General features: G+C 43.0%; 2 protein-coding genes across 4 annotated transcripts; one reads left to right on the top strand and one right to left on the bottom strand.

The window, feature by feature from the left end:
• Positions 1-275: 275 nt before the first annotated feature.
• On the bottom strand, positions 276-8,485 carry LOC124011675. 2 transcript variants are annotated; one of them, XM_046325158.1, is made up of 11 exons: positions 8,359-8,485; positions 4,162-4,223; positions 4,016-4,090; positions 3,837-3,875; positions 3,650-3,724; positions 3,230-3,334; positions 3,006-3,146; positions 1,549-2,049; positions 1,050-1,334; positions 781-917; positions 276-616 (listed from the first exon to the last, which is right to left on the bottom strand). In XM_046325158.1, the coding sequence occupies exons 1-11, from the start codon at positions 8,375-8,377 to the stop codon at positions 571-573; spliced, it is 1,485 nt and encodes a 494-aa protein (XP_046181114.1). In that variant the 5' UTR covers positions 8,378-8,485; the 3' UTR covers positions 276-570. The 2 variants fall into 2 exon arrangements, with proteins under 2 accessions (XP_046181114.1, XP_046181122.1); XM_046325166.1 differs by lacking the exon at positions 3,006-3,146 and having other exon boundaries at positions 8,359-8,477.
• Positions 4,726-7,635, top strand: rhbdd2 (rhomboid domain containing 2). Of its 2 annotated transcripts, none has more exons than XM_046325185.1 (4): positions 4,726-5,380; positions 5,597-5,770; positions 6,213-6,360; positions 6,609-7,635. In XM_046325185.1, the coding sequence occupies exons 1-4, from the start codon at positions 5,194-5,196 to the stop codon at positions 7,099-7,101; spliced, it is 1,002 nt and encodes a 333-aa protein (XP_046181141.1). In that variant the 5' UTR covers positions 4,726-5,193; the 3' UTR covers positions 7,102-7,635. The 2 variants fall into 2 exon arrangements, with proteins under 2 accessions (XP_046181141.1, XP_046181132.1); XM_046325176.1 differs by having other exon boundaries at positions 5,597-6,001.
• Positions 8,486-8,574: the final 89 nt, after the last annotated feature.

The following is an 8,574-nucleotide window of genomic DNA, read 5'->3' as shown; positions in this document are numbered from 1 at the left end:
CCAACCACCCTACAACTTTTCATTACATCATCTACAGCTACTGTTGTCATGTTATCATTATCTGCTAAGAAAGTTCTTGCTCTCTCATACTGGCCCTCTTCACTTCCCTTTGGCCAAAGAAGACCTAAGACCCCAATGCCAGACACTGCCCTGCGGCCGGTGCTGTCCTTCGGATGAGACTGTGCACACAGAAGTCCTATCTCTCTGTGGTCAATAAACATCTCATGGCACTTATGACATGAGTAAATCCAACATATCATCATACGCTACCCAAGTAGGCTGTATGGGAACCAATATAATTATTGGGTCTTTTTTTATTTAAAAAAAATGGTGCATGTCTCAAAATATAACAATGAGACCAATATCAATAGTGTGTGTGTGTGTGTGTGTGTGTGTGTGTGTGTGTGTGTGTGTGTGTGTGTGTGTGTGTGTGTGTGTGTGTGTGTGTGTGTGTGTGTGTGTGTGTGTGTGTGTGTGTGTGTGTGCGTGCGTGCGTGCGTGCGTGCGTGCGTGCGTGCGTGCGTGCGTGCGTGCGTGCGTGCGTGTGTGTGTTGTAGTAGTAGTTGGCCATTATTTTTTCGAACATCTCAGTTTGGGCAGCAGCCACTGGAGAAACCTGTCAATCAAACACAACAGGAGAATAAATAATAGTTTGCCATTAAACATCAGATAGCTGCTCTTTCTCTGCTACCTCATTCAATTTCTATATTTCTCTACCTCATTCTATTTCTATAAATCTCTAAAACGCCCTTGTTATGTTCCCCTCTTCTATTTCCTCACCTCTTCCTCAGACTTTTCTTTTCCTCTTTCTTGTCCTCCTTACGTTCTCCAACATTTTCCACCTGCTGCATCTTACTGGCCTTCTCTTTCTTCACTTGCTTTTTTCCCTTGGTCTTTTTCCTTTTGACCTTCCTTTCCTGAATATTTTGGACAAGGAGATAAAATAATATAAGCTTATGGCTATTTTCTACTCTTGAGCTATGGTATCTAGAGGTATGATATACTGTAGAAGGAAATATGGCTAATATTCCCTTCCTGTTTCCTCTCACCTGTGGCGTCACTCCTGACATTTTCTGGAGCAGCTTCCTGCCGTTCTCACTCAGGTTGGTGATTGGGGCCAGGCGAGGGCTGCGGTGGTATGGTAAGTACTCCACAGCAGGCGAAGCAACAATAACAGAGACAGGGCTTGGAGGTGTCGGAGGCTTTGGGACATCCTTTTGGGAGGGACGGGCCACAGCAGAGGGCAGGGCTTGTAGGGCTTCAGCCAGGGTCCGGGGTGCTGAGGTCACAAGAGGAGAGAGGCCAGACACAGGACCAGAGACTTTCCCTGGGCTCTGTATGACCAGAAACAACAAACAAACTGTTAGGACAGTGCTATGTTATACAAAATCTGTAGATATACTGTATGACTAATCTATAAATACATTAGATACATGACTACACTCAATAAGTAAGATTCATTTACAAAGCTCTGGACATAGTTATTTTTTCAGGCTTGAGGAGCCTGCTCTCAGCTATTCTGGTCTGCATTTCTGCCATGCTCTCTACCATTTCGGCCATCTCTCCAGTGCATTTCTTGAAGGCCACTTTCAACCTTTCCAAGTCATTCAGCCAACTGTCCAGGTTTACTGCCTCAAGATCACTTTCACTGCAGTTTCTTTTCATCACTTGGATCAGTGCCCTCACTTCCTCGCCCATCCTCCCTTTGTCTTGCCTATTCACATCTTCATCCCTCAGTCTTTCCTCCTTCCTCCTCCCCATCCACTTCTCAATCCAGGCTCTGAAGCATCCCTCATTCTTCTGCCTCTCTTGGTTGATGTCCTGACCGTCGTTGACCTTGTTCAGGACTTCCTCCAGGTCGAGCTCTATGGAGGCCAGTTTTTTTTTGATCCTCCTCAGGCTCTCCTCGTTGGTGTTGGTCCACTGTGTCTTCTTGTCCAGCTGCTCCCTGCAGGGCTGGACAGTAGGGACCAACTCGATCAGGTGCGATGCCTTCTTCAGGGCACTCACAGAGGCAGGGAGAAGGATGTTGGGCTTGGCCACAATATTCTGTACAGACATAGGGTCAAATCATTGAGATGTAACACACATTAGTGATGCATTGACTCATAAGCAGCAGTCCCGCGGTTATATCCACAGGGCGGCGCGTTTAGGGTCATGAAATATTATGTGGGAGGCGGTCGGGTTGAATAAAGAGAAAACAATACATGAAAAGATTCCATAAATGTATCATTCTTGTGTCATTTATATCTATAGGCTATTTAGCATTTGTACGTAAACCTAAGCTTTAGGGCCTAATTTGGCGCGTGCCAAATAGACTAGACACCAATCACCAAACACTTTTGGGAAAGGGCAGAAAAAGTTACTGTTGATCCACTGACGCAAAAAGGACAATGTCAGAGTTTAATTCAATAAGAGGAAATCTACGAAATGGAGAGTTGAAAATAAAGAAGGGATGGCCAGAAAAGGAATGTTTGGAAAAGATTTGATGAAGTATTCAAAGAGGATGATGGCAGTGTCTCTATTATGTGTGACGATTGTGAGGCACTATACAAATTCGACAGTCACAAGAGGGGGATTCAAATAGGTCTATGGCACATCAAGGGAACAAACTGTTCAGATGAGTTAAATGGAAACTGAAATCTGGACACTTCGTGTAGATCTTATTAACTGTGAGAGGTTAATTAATCTTTAATTAACCTCTTCAAAGTCGTAATATTAACTCCTGCAGAATTAAGCATTTATTGCAGTACAACAAATGTAGACTATATTTTGACTCGGGAACAGGAGTGGAGAAATATGATTTATTTCGGCATCTTGAGAGAATGCGATTGTGCAGTTAGGGACTGCTTTATCAGCCTCCTAAAAGCTGATAGTAGTTTCCCTTTTTTATCTTGAGTTTTTGCATTTTCTTCATTATCACACTGTGTCAGAGAGCTAGTTGGTCATAGTCCATTTTTCACATTCAGTCAAAGAGTTACTCAAATACATGGTGCAGAACATACCAGGAAGTCTGAATCATCCAAGGAGTGGAGAGACAGATTGTCGTCCTCTACCATTTCCCTCACTTCAAACTTTGTCACCTTTCCATCCTCCTTATCCTTCACTATCAGCGGTGGTGTCCTCCTTTCATGATCCTCATCAGACTGTGTATCAGAGTCAATTAGTCTGAGACTATTCTCTTCACAGTCATATCACTCAACACATCTATGGTGTACAACTCTCTTACCTCAGATTCACAGTCAGTGAAGGAGTATATAGAGATGTCATCAGAGTTGGAGGATGAGATCACCCCATCATAATTTCTCTCCATCAGCCGAGTCACCCTTCCAGACTGAGGAGACAGACAAAGGCATGTACTTAGGGCAGCCATGGAATTCACTGGCATTGACTGTCAAGAAAATGTTGAATATTTAGGCAATCCAACATACTTGTACAAATAGTGAGTAATTCATGGGTAATTGAAAATGCAAGTGGATTGAAATGCAAGAAATGCAACTCCCATAACATTAGGGATGGGACTAAAGACCTTCCATACTGTAGGATTCTTTAGCATTTCCAATGAATGATTGTCAATTCAACCAAGCCAACCAAAATTGCCATTTGAATCAACAGATTGATCTCTATGGGAACAGCAGAGATGTCTGACCTGGCTGAGAGGCTCTGAATTCATGTCCCGTCCATCCCCAGATGTCTGTTCCTGCCCACAGTTCTCAATGATTGGCTGTGAACAGTAAAACATATTTTTCTCATTTTGGCCTTGGAAATAAATGATGTAGCTATCAATAAATCATTTAAGTAGCTACTGTTATGTGGTTGATTTGAATGTGACTTACAGGCCTTTTGTGGATCTGAGGGGTCTGCGCTGAAGTAGACTGTCAAGAGAGCATTCAATTTCAAATGAGTTTAGATGGGGAGGGATATCTGCAGTTGTTTTTATTGTGATAACTGTAGTTTGTACATGGAGCATAAGTAATGTTTATGTGTAATTGTTTTCAGGTCGGATTTGACTTACAGGCCTTGGTCTTCTGTGCACCTTACCGGTTGGCCACATCACAGAATCAGGAGAGTTCACCCTCACTGGATTCAACTGTCAACACAACACTCAATTTAAAATGTGATAACAAAGACAGAACAGAAAATAAATAAATAGTTATTTACCACATAAGGGCGGCGCCTTAAAGCTCTTCTGATTCTCTCATCACTTCGATCCATCTTGTTTTCTGAGGGATACATTTTCATCAATTGATTGGCACAAAACATATCCTAACACACACACACACACACACACAGACAAATGGCACGCCATTCCCTATATAGTGCACTTACTTTGACTTGTGCACTTATTTTGATCTGAGCCCACTGGGCACAGGTCAAAAGTACTACACTACAGGGTGCCATTTGGGACCTCTGCAAAGAATGTAAGAGCCTACCAGACATTCTAAACTCCAAATCACCTTGTGCAGTGCGAACGGGTCTAACCAACCGTTTCCAATCTTAGTATTCTCTGCACAGCGTCAGCTAGGGCAGACTATGCGGCAAAAGATTAGCTGAAACAACCTGATTGAAGAAAGAGATTGTACTGTTGATATCAAAGCTGAACACAGTTCATGTAGCGAATTGATGCTTGGTTACGTCACAATAGGTCACCGTTTTATGGCCGCGCATAATACGTCACAAGAAAGGCGTGTAAGGGACCGGACTGGTGGTATCTTCCCCCTGGATGTAATTTATAACTGTCAAATCAAATCTATGTAGCTGTCTAACTCAAATGGCTGTTGAGGACTCTTTAATAATCACATTTGAGGCACATGTCAGTAGGTGGCAGTGTCTTCAAATGCAGTGGGTGATGATATGTGCAACTTTGAGGTTGTGATCATTTAAATGCGGAAGTCCAGTACATTTGTTTTGGCTGAGCAAGCCTGTTCGCATATTTCTACATTTCATCTTCTTAAAATCGGATTTTAAACTTATTCATACTGATAACCTAATGCCACAACCTTAAAATAAGACCAAAAAGCTTATTTTGTTCATTAAGTTTTTACGACATAGCCATTATTACTTTGTGGCTGTGTTATCTATTGGGAACCGCTAGCAAGCAAGCAATACTCTGGCTAAAGGGTACTGCAATTTTGTATAAAAGTGGATTGATTATACAAGTACTAGTTTGAAAAATATGCACTGGGCATCAAAATGATCTCCCGAATAGTTTTAAAAGATATGGTTCAGAGGTTAAAGAGTTTTACTCCTGAGTTCATGCTCACGAGTGGGATTGTTTCTGTCATTATAGTATCATTTGTTTTGTTTACTGTCACTACATTTTTCGGTTTGTCAGATGATGTCTTCAGTCTTGGAACGACAGTTTTTGGCAATGGTCATGGTAAGTTATCTAGGAGGGGCTGAGTGAATCAACAATCATATGCTCGGTAGCTACTTTGAATGGGAGTGTTGTAACGTTAGCGAGCGTCCTAAAACGTATAGCTAACGTAAACGACGGTGCCAGTAGACTACAGCAGCAAGCTACAACACATCACGGCATGTTTATATCTGTCAACTCTATTATGTATGTTTTAAACCTTTTCCTCTTCCTTTCCAGTGCACAAGCTCATCACATACTCCTTCCACCACAAGTCAGTGACCCAGCTACTCCTCAGTATTGGGGTTCTGGGGCCCCTTTGTGGTGGCATTGAGAAGAGTGTGGGCACTGTTCGGTTCCTCTTCATGTTTCTCCTGCTCTCTATCAGCACAGGGGTGTTGTACAGCATACTGGGTATGCTACTGTTTGGTGCATCTGCCCAGAACCAGGTGGAGGGGTTCATTCCAGTATCCCTCTCCCTTATGGGTATGGCCACAGTGCACTCCCGTATGGTTAAGGGCTTTCTTTTCGGGGTCACTGTACCCATGTTAGCCCTGCCCTGGCTGTTTCTGTTCATCATAACACTTTTGGTCCCACACACTGTCTTCCTTTGCAATGTCATCGCCATCATCGTAGGGGGGATCTGTATCCTAACTTCAACCTCATTGCGGTTCAAAATAAATGTGACACGCTCCTCTACAGTATCTCACAGCTTTATAAGTGTTCTTAGTAGTGTAGTTAAGTGATATTAGGTTATAGGTGTTGTATATGAGTCCTGCTGTTAAACATTATGGCATGTTTGTTTACAAAAAAATCTTGCTTCACACATTCTCCTTAACTTGCACTGATGAAACAGATGGAAAGGGCTGGCTCTCACTTCTGGACATGTCCGATGCCAGGGCATCAGTGCTGGACAAGAAGATGCCTTTCAGGCTGCTGAGGAACATTGGTGTCCTGTATGTCCCTGCATCAATAGAGGCGAGAAGGAAGACAGTCCACCCACCGTGAGTACTGAGAAAGCACCAGAACCATCATTTATCAGACAAGACAAGAGGTCATTAAATAACATTTGCTGTGTGCAAGCCAGAGCACATGATGTACTACAATATAATGAGGTGCAGTTATAATAGATGATCCTCAGCTGTAATTGAATACTTTTACAATAGGCACCTAGTGGTCCCCCATGATTAGATAGAGAATCACTGGTATAGAGAAGCTCTCTGAAATCTGCCTACGTTCTCATTGATTGCAGAATCATTCCAACCCCAGGCTCCTACCCAGTCCAAGCCTACGCTCCAGTGTCCTCTACATCCAACCTACAGGCTACTGAGACCACACCAAAGACATTTGAAGGCTGGGCCCACTCCTACTATACACAGGGGAGCCCTGTTCAGCTCTCAGGTTATTACGGACACAACCATGGATATGGCATCAAGGATAGCTTTGGACCAAGTCACGGACATGGTCACAAGCATGGACACAGCTGCAGCCACAGCCAAGGTCATGGACATAGTCATGAACACAGCTTTGGCCATGGACTCAGTCATGGGCATGCATCTGCCTCTCAAACCAGCAGTCACTGGGCTCCAGTGGCTCAACATCCACATTCTCAACATTCCCACCTCAGTCCAATGTCTGTGTCTGTCAGTGTCCCCCAGAGTTTCACAGCAAACATGCCGGAGTCACTAACAGAATCTGTGACGGTTCATCCAGGAGCACCTGTGTCTTCACTGACAGATTTATGACTTCAATCAGTAACACCAAAACTTGCTATAGCTCGATTGAAATTCAAAGGCAATGTTCTCAAAGATTGGAAATTACCTTTACATTTCAAGTGCGCTATTTTCAGCAATCACAATCCTTGTAAAAATGTCAACTTATGGTATAACTAATTTTTAAAAAATTAAATGATGTCTGTGTGGTTATAAGCCGCTATAGCTCTGAACTTCGGCGATACAGATTTAATCGAGCCCATAGTTTTCATTCAATGTGTTTTCTGTCTCATGTTATACATTGAGATGTAATATGCTTGGACAAGTGGTTTGAGGCAGTACTGGAAGGTCCACTTTTTCTTCACGGATGTTTTTGGTTTGAATATACAAGCAGGCTCTGAATGTTCAAGGTCAAATCAATGCAAGAAAGCTTTGATTGTCAGTTGATTGTATAAGACCTCCTTTTGGCTTGTATGTTTTGTACTATATGTTTTTTACCCATACAGTAGACAAATCTCTTGGTATTCTTGATTTATACAACCTAGATTAAAACAAACATTTTCAAAACCCTTAGTAAATAACTGTTTTTACTTCAAACGGGTAGGATATTTTAATCACCCTTAACTACACTGAACAACAATATAAACGCAACATGTAAAGTGTTGGTCCCATGTTTCATGAGCTGAAATCAATCATTTCAGAAATTTTCCAAACGTACAAAAAGCTTATTTCACAAATTTGATTAAATCCCTGTTATTGGGCATTTCTCCTTTGCCAAGATAATCCACCCACCTGACAGGTGTGGCATATCAAGAAGATGATTCAACAGGATGCTCATTACACTGGTGCACCTTGTGCTGGGGACACTAAAAGGTCACTAAAATGTGCAGTTTTGTCACACAACACAATGCTACATTTTGAGGGAGCTTGCAATTGGCATGCTGACTGCAGGAATGTCCACCAGAGCTGTTACCAAAGATTTTAAAGTAAATTTCTCTACCGTAAGCCAAATCCGACGTCGTTTTAGAGAATTTGGCAGTACGTCCAACCGGCCTCACATCCGCAGACCACGTGTAACCATGCCAGCCCAGGACCTCCACAGTTAGCTTCTTCACCTGCGGGATTGTCTGACAGCCACCTTATGAAACTGAGTTTGCACAACCAAATAATTTCTGCACAAACTGCCAGAAACCATCCCAGGGAAGGTCATCTGGTTGCTCGTCATCCTCACCAGGGTCTTGACCTGACTGCATTCAGCGTTGTAACTGACCTCAGTGGACAAATGCTCACCTTCTATGGCCACTGGCATGCTGGAGAAGTGTGCTCTTCATGGTTGAATCCCGGTTTCGGCTGTACCTGGCAGATTTATGACTGCAAAATGAATTGCCTCTGAGGACAAAGTTTAACTGTGTGGGTGAGCGGTTTGCTGATGTGAAGGTTGTGAGCAGAGTGCCTAATGGTGGCAGTGGGGTTCTGGTATGGGCAGGCATAAGCTACGGACAACGA

The sequence above is a fragment of the Oncorhynchus gorbuscha genome, linkage group LG02 (assembly GCF_021184085.1).
Source record: "Oncorhynchus gorbuscha isolate QuinsamMale2020 ecotype Even-year linkage group LG02, OgorEven_v1.0, whole genome shotgun sequence".
Lineage (NCBI taxonomy): Eukaryota > Metazoa > Chordata > Actinopteri > Salmoniformes > Salmonidae > Oncorhynchus > Oncorhynchus gorbuscha.
The sequence above is the reverse complement of the archived record's forward strand: the minus strand, read 5'-3'. Positions and strand labels throughout refer to the sequence as shown.